The 12,212-nt window shown below is 46.9% G+C and overlaps 1 protein-coding gene across 3 annotated transcripts in view; it reads left to right on the top strand.

The window, feature by feature from the left end:
• The window catches only part of Marchf2 (membrane associated ring-CH-type finger 2), a 42,154-nt gene that overhangs the window by 12,329 nt on the left and 17,613 nt on the right, over positions 1-12,212 (top strand). For all 3 annotated transcript variants that reach the window (XM_050131269.1, XM_050131270.1, XM_050131268.1), the window contains exons 3-4: positions 3,631-3,826; positions 10,812-11,021. In XM_050131269.1, coding sequence (XP_049987226.1) covers positions 3,631-3,826; positions 10,812-11,021 — 406 coding nt within the window. The remainder of the gene's footprint in view (positions 1-3,630; positions 3,827-10,811; positions 11,022-12,212) is intronic.

Here is a 12,212-nt window from a genome sequence, read left to right as displayed (position 1 = left end):
CAGCCTGAGTGCCAGTGAGACCCTGTCTCAAAAGCAGAACAACTGAGCATGGTGGCACACAGACTGGGGAGGCGGAGACAGGCGGGTTTTTGTGAGTTCAAGGCTAGCTTGAAGAAGTTCCAGGCTAGCCAGGGTTCCATAGTGAGACTCTGTCTCTAAATAAATAAAAACAAATAAATATGAAAACAAAGTTAGGCATGGTGACACACGCCTGGCATACCAAGACTGCAGAGGTAGACAGGGGAGGACCAGAAATTCAAGGTTATCCTTAGCTATGGGAGCAAGTTAGAGGCCAACAAGGGCTACATGAGACCTTGTCTAAGAACAAACAAAGGCTGAAGTCAGTTGTGGCGATGCATGTCTTTCATCCCAACACTGGAGAGTCAGAGGCAGGCAGATCTCTATGCTCTGCATGATGATTTCCAGAACAGTCAGGGCTACATAATTTAAACATGTCTTTTTGTTTGTTGGTTTTGGTTTTTGGTTTTCAAGACAGGGTTTCTCTGTGTAGCCCTGGAAACCATATCTTACAATGAATAAAAACAGGCTTGGAAAGATGATTCGATGGGTAAAGGCCTGCTATGCAAACATAAGGACTTGTGTTCAAATCCCCAGAGCCCATGTAGAGATGCAGGTGTGATACTCAGGCCTGCACATCTCTAATGACTCCTACAGAGAGGTAAGGGTGGAGGCAGGTGAAACCCCAGAAGCTCGGAGCAACCCTGACACATAGGAACACTGACTCTGCCTCAAACAAGGTGGTAGGAGGTTGTCCTCGGACCTCTACCCAGGTGTCCATGACACATACATTCATACATATATATACATATATACACATTCATATAAGATAAACAAGAAGTGCCTTATACATGAGGAGTGCTCAGTAAACCGTAGCGTGTGTCCTCTCTGCCTTTATCAGAATTGCTGTTCCAGAGTTTCCAGGGCTTCCCAGAAGGAACTGAGCTGACGTGGCTTCCTTTCCCCGAGTAGGTTTCCAGAAAGGGGAGCTCTTTCCTGTGAACTTTTATGTTTGTGTGAGTGTGTGTGTATGAATCAGAGTGTGTAATTAGAAAGGCGCTGGGAATGTGTGTGTGTGTGTGTTTGAGTAAGAGAGAGTTTGCTTGAGTGTGGGTACACACGTGCAATTGTGTGTCTATGTGTACTTGTGTGTTTATGGAGGTGAGAGGCAGACATCAGGAGTCTCTCTTGATCTCTTTTCAACACACAGGCACCCAGTGCATGCACACATGCCATTGAGGCAGGGTTTCTGACTTCAACCCAGGGCTGGATGATTCTGCTAGAGTAGGTGCCTAGCATGTTCTGGGAACTCCATCTCCCTCTTCTAGGTGCTGGGATTGCATATAGGCCACCACACCCAGCTGGTGTTTGAGTGAATTCCAGTTCTCATGTTTGCATGGCAAACTCTTTACCCACTGAGCGTCTCTTCAGTCTCGCCAGTGGCCTTGTGCAAAAGAAACAGCATGTTAGTTAGAGACTGGGTTGAAAGGAAAGATGTGAGCCCTGACTCTTGGGAACTGGGCTGTTTGGCATTCCTCTTTGTTTTGAGACAGTTTCTCATGTAGCCCAGGCTGATTTCCAGCCTTGAACTCCTGATCCTCTTGTCTCTATCTCCAAAGTGCTAGATTTACAGACATGCCTGGTTTATGCCTTTCTGGTGGTAGAGATGGGAGCCAGGATGTCCTGACCACTAAGCAAGCACTCTACAACTGAGCCACAGCCCAGCCCTCGGCTGTAGCCTGCCTTTCACCAACAACCGGAAGGCTGGAGGAAAGGGTCTTTTCCCTTTCTCTCTCTCTCTCTCTCTCTCTCTCTCTCTCTCTCTCTCTCTCTCTCTCTCTCTCTCTCTCTCTCTGTGTGTGTGTGTGTGTGTGTGTGTGTGGTGTGGTGTGTTCCCGACAATATGCTTTCTGGGCAAAAATGTTTAGAAAACAATGACTCATGTATTGGATAGCCCTTGGGTCCACTAAAGCCATTTCCTGCCTTCCGGAGCTGCCCCAGGAAGAACTCAACTTCCCCAGAGACTGGACTGTGATTAGAGACTCCCCCTAGTGGCTATTATGGATGGTTTCTATGCCTCTTTGCCCATTCTACTCCGTGTCTACCTTAGCCATGCACAGAAAAACAAAGGAGTGATTTCTTATATGCATAGGTTTCTCAGTCAGTGTGACCTTTAGATATAGCTAGAGCCAAGAGACTTTGATAATGTCTTTTAAAAAAAATGTGTGTGGTGTGCATTTGTATATGTGTGTGTGATGTGTGTTAGTGTATGTGTATCATCAAGTATATATGTGTGTAGTTGTATTTGTGTGTGATATGTATTAGTGTATTGTGTGTACTTCTGTGTGTGATAATGTGTTAGAGTATGTGTGTGTAATCATGTGTATGTATGTTAGTGTTTATGTGTGTGATGTGTGCTAGTATGTGTCTGTAATTATGTGATGTGTGTTAGTGTATGTGTGTCAAGTGTGTTGCTGTATATGTGTAATTGTATTTTTGTGTGATGTGTTAGTGTTTGTGAGTGTAATGTGTGTATGATGTCTGCTAGTATATATGTGCATAATTGTGTGATGTGTGTTAGTGTTTGTGTGTGCTAGCAAATGTGTGTAATATGTGCTAGTGTATATGTGTGTCATCATGTTTGTATTAGTGTGTGCATGTGATGTGTGTTAAGTATGTGTGTCATGGAGGGTATTGCTGTATGTGTGTGTAATTGTGTGTGTTAGCATGTGTGTGATTTGTGATGTGTGTTATTGTATGTATGTGATGCGTATTAGTGTATGTATGTGATCATGTATGAGCTGTAAAGGGTTGTCTTAGTTATCTGTCTTGTTGTTGCAACAAGAACAACTTAGGGAAGGAAAGGTTTGTCCATCATGGCTGGGAAATCACAGTGGTGAGGCACAAGCATCTGAGATCACATTGCACCCATAGGGAGGAGCTTAGGAATCAAAGAGATGAATGCTTATATTCAATTTGCTTTTTCTTTTAAAAATTATAGTGTGTATGTGTGGGTGTGTGCACATCCCCGTCCATGTGCATCCTATGACATGTGTGGAGGTCAGGGAACAACTTGCAGGAGGCAATTCTCTTCTTCCACCATGTGGGTCCCAGGGACTGAGCTCGGGTCACCAGATTTATCAGCGAGCACCTTTATCCACTGAGCCGTCTTGTGTCCCTGCGTCCTTCCATGGTAGGGATCATCCTTGTTTGGGACAGGTCTTCCTCGATGTCTCCATGATATTCTACACCATGTCGTTGACAATATAAACAATCAGAAGGACTACCAAGAGTGATAGTTACATAGGAATATCATGATAGTTTTTCATCTAAAGAAGAGAGCATTAGGCAAGCAGGTGGACAGGATGCTCACTGTAGGCTAAAAGGGGCCCACAGTAGCTCTGGGGAGGGAACACACGCGCCTACCAATGGAAGTTTGCAAACACACCCGAGGAGAGGACACCTAGAGCTGGGGCGCTGAAGGATGAGTAGAAGTTTGCCAAGTAGCAGCCTGGGGGCCACAGCAAGCTTGTAACCTAGCAAGTAGTGATGCCGGTTATGTGAGAAGCCTATCACCCATCGTTGACAAGTCCTATCTCTGTATCCCTCCAGTGACTGTCCCTTCTGCCGAATTTGCCACGAGGGAGCGAATGGGGAGAACTTGCTGTCCCCGTGTGGCTGCACCGGCACACTAGGAGCTGTGCACAAGAGCTGCCTGGAGAAATGGCTGTCTTCCTCCAATACCAGCTACTGCGAGCTGTGCCACACGGAGTTTGCAGTTGAAAAGCGACCCCGCCCTCTCACAGAGGTACATTGCTTGGGGGAGGCTGGCCATCCAGAGGGAGGAAGGGCATTTTGGGGACAGAGTTAGCAGTTGCTCAGGTCAGCTGGGAAAGCTGTTATGTCCCTGCTAATGCTGGGAGGGATCTGCTGACATGTGGGAACCTGAATGACCAGAGGTTGCAGGTCTGCAAACCTCTACCTGCGGTGCTGTCTGTCTGTCTGTCTGTCTGTCTGTCTGTCTGTCTCTGATTGTTTTGCTTTGTTTTTGAAGCAGGATCTCAGGTGTCCTAGGCTGTCCTCAAAGTAGCTTTTAGCTGAAGACGACTTTCCAACTTGTGGCCATCCAGCCTCTACGGCCCAGTGCTGAAGTTACAGGCAGGCAGTGTCAGCAGTGGAACCCAGGGCTCCACGTATGCTAGGCTTGCCCTCTTCCAGCTGAACCACACCCCAGTTCCAGTCAGAGCCACTCCCCCTTTTAATACAACTCGAATTTGCTACTATCCTGTCTCTGTTTCCTGAGTGTTGGAATTATAAGCATGTACCACTATGCAGGGCTGTTTTTTGCTTCTTTGAACTAGAGTGTCATTTTAGCTCAGGGAGGCCGGGAACTCAGGCAATCCTTCTGCTTCAGCCTATTGACTGGCAGTATGACAAGGTATGAACCCTAGGGCAACCATTGCTAGTTCTTTTTATTTTTTTGAGAGAGTCTAATGTAGCCCAGGCTGGCCTACAGCTTGCTATACAACAGACTAGCCTTACACTCTTTTTTTTTTTTTTTATTTTTTGAGACAGGGTTTCTCCTTAGCTTTTGGTTCCTGTCCTGGAACTAGCTCTTGTAGACCAGGCTGGCCTCAAACTCACAGAGATCCTCCTGCCTCTGCCTCCCGAGTTCTGGGATTAAAGGTGTGCGCCACCACCGCCCGGCTAGCCTTACACTCTTGATCCTCCTGCTTCTACCTTCCACATCCAGGGATTAACAGGTGAGCTACCACACCCAGAATTTTTTTATTTGTTTTCTTTTATTTATTTATTTTAAGACAAGGTTACTTTCTGTAGCCCTAGTTAGCCTGGAACTTGCTGTGTTGACCAGGCTGGCCTTGAACTGTTACCTTCTTGCTTCAGCCACCCTACAGTTTTTGAGGCCAGGTCTCTCTAAGTAGCCGTAGAACTGACCCTAGAGCTCTCTATGAAGACCAGGCTGATCTCACAGAGATCTACCTGCCTCTGCTTCCCAAGGGCTGGTATTAAAGGTGTGTGCCACCATACCATTCTTTTCCTTTCTTTTCCCTTTTCCTTCTTTCTTTTGTTGTTGTGTTTTTTGAGACAGGTCTTTCTGTGTATCCTTGACTGTCTTGGAACTCACTCTGTTGACCACACTGGCCTCAAACTCCCAGAGATCCACCTGCCTCTGCCTCCCAAGTGCTGCAATTAAAGGTGTGCGTCACCACCTCCCAGTTTACTTTATTAAAATTTTTTTAATACATTTTTTGTGCACTGATGTTTTGCCATGGGTGTTGGGTTCTCTGGAACTGGAGTTACAGAAGTTGTGAGCTGCCATGTGGGTGCTGGGAATCAAACCCAGGTCCTCTGGAAGGGGAGTCAGTGCTTTTAACCACTGAACTATCTCTCCAGCCCCTTAAAAATACTTTAAAAATTAATTACATGCTGGGCTGGGAGGCAGAGGCAGCCGGATCTCTGTGAGTGAGTTCAAGGCCAGCCTGGTCTACAAGAGCTAGTTCCAGGACAGATCTAAAACTACAGAGAAACCCAGTCTCGAAAAACCAAGCAAGCAAACAAAATTTAATTACATGTGTGTGGTTCAGTGGGTCAGGGACAACATGCACAAGTTAGTCATCTCTTTTCCCCATGTGGAACCTGGGATAGAACTCAGTTTGTCAGACTCGGCAAGTACCTACCTGCTGAGCCGTCTCACTAGCCTTTTGTCCATCATCTGTCTGTCTGTCTGTCTGTCTGTCTACCTACCTACCTACCTACCTACCTATTATAGTCCCAGCTGACCCAAGGCTAAGCCTCCTTTGGGTGCTAGGGTTACAGGCATCTGCCACCAAGCTCAGATTACTAAGCATTTCTTTGTCACCTCTGGTATGCCCAGTGTTCCAGTCACCAGCTCACAGTTGATAATGTCCTTGTGATCTCCAAATAGGCTAGTTGATAGGAACAGTTAAAGAGTGTCTCAGTTCCTGTCCTGTTTGCTGTGGTATAATACCTTGACAAAAACAACTTAAGTAGAAAAGACGTTACGACTCCCAGTTCCAGGTCACATGCCATCACTGCAGTGAAGCCTCGTGGTAGGACCGTCCATCTCAAACACGTTAGCTGGTGACATGGTATCACAGTCCGGAAGTGGGAAATAGCAACACCAGTGTGCATGGCTCTCCTTTTACCAGGCCAGCCTGTGAGATGTGCCACCTGAACCCACAGTGAGTCTTCTCACCTCAGTTAGCACAGCTAAGAGTATCCCTGACAGGCAGGTCCACAGGCCACCCTGATCTGGACAATCCTTCCTTGAGACTCCCATCCCAGGACTCCAGATTCTGTCAAATTGAGCATTAACACTTCACAACACTTCACATCACCGAAGGCAGTGTTGAAGGAGAGGTGCGTGTGCAGCACAACACTTGGGGGTCAAGAGTGGTCGTAGGAGCTGGAAGTGTGCAAGTGCTTGCTATACAAACACGCGGGTCTGAGTTCAAATCCCCAGAACCCACATAAAGCTAGGTGTAGTAGCTCATTTCTGTCATCCCAGTGTTCCTAGGGGAAGTTGGGAGGTGGAGACAGAATCCCCGGGAACTTACGGCCGGCTAGCCTGGTGTACACAAGAAGAAAATGTCAGGGAGAACGCATCTCAAACATGCATTCCTGGACTCATACACACAAACACACACAAAGACTGAAGGGAGGCCTTGGCTGGAGGTGAGTCCTCAAGCTGAGACTTGAGGGATTAAAATAGGAATTTAGAGCCTCTAGGGAGAATACAGTCCCTGTAGAGAACACAGCAAGTGTGAAGACCCTGAGGCCAGTAGAAGGTCAAGCTAAGAGAAGAGGCCGGAGTAGAACTCTTAGTGTAATGCTTACTTAGCATACATGAGGCCCTGAGTTCAATATTTAGAGTCCAATAAGAATCCCAACACTTGGGAGGTAGGTAGAGGCAAGGATCATCCTTGACTGCATGGGGGTTTGAAGCCACCCCTGGCCACACGATACCTGTGGTGTGACACTGTTCTTAGAGGTGTGTGAACAAACATCTGAGATGGGTCGTTTTCGAGCAAAAATATCAAGGCTTGCCATGTAAGCATGAGGAACGAGACTTGAGACCCCCTAGAAGGCATGTGAATGTCAGGTAGGTGTGGCAGCTGCCTGTAATCACAACCTCAGGAGGTAGACACAGGGGATCCCCAGAGCAAGCTGGCTGGCCAAACAAACTATATCCATGAGCTCTGCATTTGATTGAGAGAGCCTGCCTCAGCGAATAAGGTGGAGGACAGACCGAGGATAATTCTTGACATCAGCCTTCATATGATCTGTGTGCATACACACATGCACACACAGCAACACTCCCACACAGACACATTGCCCCCCAATATATGCACACGTGTACAACAACAAAAAAGGAAAGAAACTAGGGAGGGAAAGGGTACCTTCAAGAGAGATGGCCGTAGTGACACCTGGCTTGGTGCATCACACAGATATTTGAACTTTGGCCTGAGCATGACAGTTGGGGTTGTGATTGGATGTCCCCAGGTGCTTGCTGTTTCCACTGATGCCACCCTGGCATACAGTGGCTGGGAACCCCAGAGAAGATATCACTGGACTGAAGCAATGTCTAGTCCTGAGACCAGGAAGTACTGCCCAGATTAGTCAAGGCCACTATAGGTCACTTGGAGACCACGAAAAGCCTCCCTCCACCAATGAGACAGTGAGAGGGACCAATTTCTTCATCCATCATCTCCTCCCCTTGACTCAACCTGACATGCCAGTTTAAAAGTGTCTGATGCTCCTCTTCCTTGTGTCTGTCTCCCTTCTGTCCCTCTGTCCATCTGCAAGGCCTTTAGCTCTCTGGCCATCTGCCCCATTTTTAAAAATGACTTTACTCTGTGTGGGGGGGCATGCGCACATGTGACACAGTACTCATGTGGAAGATGACTTGCAGGTAGTTGGTTCCCTTCTACCTTTATTTGGGTTCTGGCCACACACAGGCCATCAGCTTCATGTGGCAAATACTTTACCCACCAAGCCATCCTGCGGTCCTCCCACTTTCCCTGTTCCGTGTCCTTCACTGGCACTTTCCTTGGAGTTCATTCGTTCTGAGCCGCGCTCGTTTCCCTTGGCCTGCCATCTTGGGAGGCTGTAAGGTAGAGTGACCAAGGCGCTTGTGCTCCCTGAGTGGCGCTAGCCAGGTTCTAGTCCTGGCTGGCTTTGCTGGCCACAGGATGACAGCCCTTATCCAGAATGCTTGGGCTGGTTGTGGTGGCACACACAGGTGCATGTGCCAAAGAGTCAGAGACAGAAGGATCACCCAGCCTGGGATCTGTGGTTCATCTGGTGGGTGACATAACATACATGAAGCCTTGGACCTTCATAAATCCCCGCATGGTGCCACACACCTATAAATCCCTGCACTGCGAGGTGGTAGTAAGGGGATCAGAAGTTCAAGACCAGCCTTGTCTATACATCGTTGAGTTTGTTCAACCTAGTTTACACGAGACCCTGTCTTGGAAAAAAAGAAAAAAAGCTTGGGATTAGAGTGGTTTTAGTTTTGAGAGTTCAGATTTTGGAGTGTTTTCATGAGTAATATGAGGTATTCTGGGGTCCAAATTGAAAGGAAATCCATATTTCATTCATATATGTATTACTCTCACCCTGAAAGTAAGTTTTACACAATAATTTAACTTTAATTAATTGTTTTCTTATATTGCTGGAGTTGGAACCCGGGGCCTTGCTCACGTTGGGCAAGTACTCCCCAACTGAGCTAATCCCTAACCATTGTGTCAGTGAGTCAACATATACTGTGTCAGTTCTTTCTCTTTCTCTCTCTCCTATCTCCCTCTGGAGAGAGATGGCTCAGCAGAAAGATCACTTGTTGGTCTTTTGGAAGACTGAAGTTCACTTTCCAGCACCCATACCAGGTTGTTCACAAAACACTTGTAACTCTAGCTCCAGAGGATCTGACTCCCTCATCTGGCCTTCATGGCACCCATACACATGCGTATAGATACACACATATGATGTGGGCTGTCATTCTGTATGTAGGTTGCTTGTATTAGTTGATGAATAAAGCTGTTTCAGCCATTGGCTTAGCAAAATTTAGTCAGGCTGGAATAGATATATAGAGAGAGTAGCCAAAGTCAAGGAGATGCCAGGTAGCTGCCGAAGGAAAAAGACGCCAGGAAAACCTTACCTGTAGGCACAGCCTTTTGGCAATACATAGATTAATAGGAATGGGTTAATTTAAGATATAAGGGCTAACTAGGAATACGCTTGAGCTGTTGGCCAAACAGTGCTGTAATTAATATAGTTTCTGTGTGATTATTCGGGTCTGGCAACTGGAGTAAAAGAAAAGTCTGTTTGCGCGCGCGCGCGCACACACACACACACCTGTATGTACAAATGTAAAATATTTAAGTAGCATTTTTTTTTTTTTTTGGTTTCTCTGTGTGGTTCTGGCTGTCCTGGAACTGCCTGTGTAGACCAGGCCACCACTCCCCAGCACATCTGGCAGCCTGTGTAGACCAGGCCACCACTCCCCAGCACATCTGGCAGCCTGTGTAGACCAGGCCACCACTCCCCAGCACATCTGGCAGTCTTCCTTTCTTTCTGTTGCTGTGATGAGATACCATGACCAAGGCAATTTATAGAAGGAAGAGTTTGGAGGGAGTGTGACAGCAGGCAGGTAGAGACCATTCAGTATCTGAGAGCTTACATTTTATCTTCAAGTAAGAGACAAAGAGGTGACTAACTGGGAATAATGTGGTCTTTTGAAACCTCAAAGCCTGCTCCAGTGACATATCTCCAACTTGCCAGACCTCATAATTCCCTAATAGTTCACCAGTTGAGTACCAAATATGCAAATATACGAGCATCTATGGGCCAGATATAGTATTTTAAATAATTTTGAGCTGGACATTATAGGGACATTCTCAATACTTGGAAACAAGAGGTTCAGAAGTTCAAGGCTTATATGGGTTGCATGAGACCCTGTCTCAGAAAACAATAATAACCCACCATAGTAGTGGTGGTGCTGGTGGTGGTGCTGGTGGTGATGTATATATAAAACATATTTCATGGTGTGGAAGGTTCTACTTGTGCTATCATGATAGCATTTTAAAGATTTGTTCTTAAGCTGGATATAGGGGTGGTCACCTTTAATTTCAACACTGGGTAGGCAGAGATAGGAGTACTTCTGTGAGCTCGAGGCCAGCCTGGTCTACATTGTGAGTTCTAGGACAGCTAGGACTACACTGGCTCAAAAAGCAAACAAAGAAATAAGTAAAGGATTTGTTTTTATTTTTTATTTAGAGATATGTGTGCATGTCTGTGTAGTGTGTTCACTTGTGTGCAGCTGCCCACAGAGGCCAGTAGAGGGCGTGGGATGCCCTGGATCTGGAACTGCAGGTGTTGGGTTGTGAGCCTTTGACAAGGATGGTGGGAACCCCCCCCCCCCCACCATCATGCTGGTATTTTGAAAGTTAAAGATTTTAGAACTTTTTGGATTGTAGATTTTTAGAATAGAATAGTCAGCCTGCTCTAGTTATGTGAATTTGCATTAAATGCATTAACTCCCCTATTGCCTCTATTTGCCCATCAGTAAAATGAAGGCGAGCACTCAGCAGACTCAATATTATTAAATTATTAATTTAATAATAATAATATTAAAGTATTATTATTACTTTAAAACGTATGAATATCCAGGCCTACAGCCTGCCCCTATCCAGTCCCTTCTGTACCCCCCTTCCATATATAACACCTCTCCCTCATCTGCTCCCCTGCAGTGGCTGAAGGACCCGGGGCCTCGCACTGAGAAGCGGACACTGTGCTGTGACATGGTATGCTTCGTGTTCATCACACCGCTGGCCGCCATCTCAGGCTGGCTGTGCCTTCGAGGGGCCCAGGACCACCTCCGTCTTCATAGCCGGCTGGAGGCTGTGGGGCTCATTGCCCTCACCATTGCCCTCTTCACCATCTATGTGCTCTGGACACTGGTGAGTGGGCACAGCCCAGCAGGAGGGCTCAGCCAGGACCCCTGGACTGTGTGAGTGTCACTTCTGCTGGAGGGGCACAGCCCAGGCAGGTGGGCTCAGCTGGGACCCCTGAACTGCGTGAGTGTCGCTTCTGCTGGAGACGGTCCCCTTAGCTCACCCTTGCTGTGGCCCCAGGTTGGCGCTGTAACACAGGTCCAGGGACACCCCAGCCCACAGTGAGCCTTTCACTCCAAGGGTCAGAGGAGATGAAGGGGACAGGCAGCAAAAGGCTGAGGCAAGGAAGAGATTGGAAGAAAGTGGGGCGGAACAGATACACAGTAAGGAACTGAGTGCCAGTAAGACATCTCAGCGGTGAAGGAGCTGGCCCCAAGTTTGACTCCCTGGACCTGTGTAGTGGAAGGTGAGGGCTGACTCCAAGTCACTCTCTGTCCTAACATAAAGGTGCCATGGCATATGCTGCCCCAGAGATAATTAAATTAATGTAACAACAAAATGAGATTTAAAACCTTCCAAAAAATATGAGACACACCTCTCCCTACTGAATTGTTGACTACTTTCGACTGGAGAAGTAAGAGACATTGCCTTCAGTTGTGTACCCACAAGGCTCTGCTGTACACCCAACCCATGAGCTCACAGATGGCCTCCTTTATACTCAGTGTATCACAGAGCAAAGCAAAAAGACGTGAGTGTGGGGAAAGTATTTGTAGGGAGGACGAGAGTGGGGTGAGGGTAATCAGAATGTACTATAGACATATATGAAACTTAAAAGAAGAGGGAGAGGGAGGGGGTATCTGGTCGGAATGTAGCTCAGTCAGTGGAGTGCTTACCCAATTTGGAATCCCAGTGCCATCCTCTCTGGTTTCCAGCTTTGGGAAGGTCAAGTCAGGAGGGTTAGGTGCTCAAGGTTACCCTTTGCTACATAGTGAGATTATGGCTAGCCTGGGATACGTGAGACTCAGTCTCAAAAAGAAAAGGAAGGTAAGGGGAGCTGGAGAGATGGCTCAGAGGTTAAGAGCATTGCCCGCTCTTCCAAAGGTCCTGAGTTCAATTCCCAGCAACCACATGGTGGCTCACAACCATCTGTAACGGGGTCTGGTGCCCTCTTCTGGCCTGCACTCATACACATAGACAGAATACTGTATACATAATAAATAAATAAATATTAAAAAAAAAAGAAAAGGAAGGTAAGGA

This window comes from Alexandromys fortis, unplaced genomic scaffold, assembly GCF_014885135.2.
Source record: "Alexandromys fortis isolate MF-2015 unplaced genomic scaffold, M_Fortis_MF-2015_v1.1 scaffold_364, whole genome shotgun sequence".
NCBI classification, from domain to species: Eukaryota; Metazoa; Chordata; class Mammalia; order Rodentia; family Cricetidae; genus Alexandromys; species Alexandromys fortis.
This window is presented reverse-complemented; position numbering and strand designations above follow the sequence as displayed.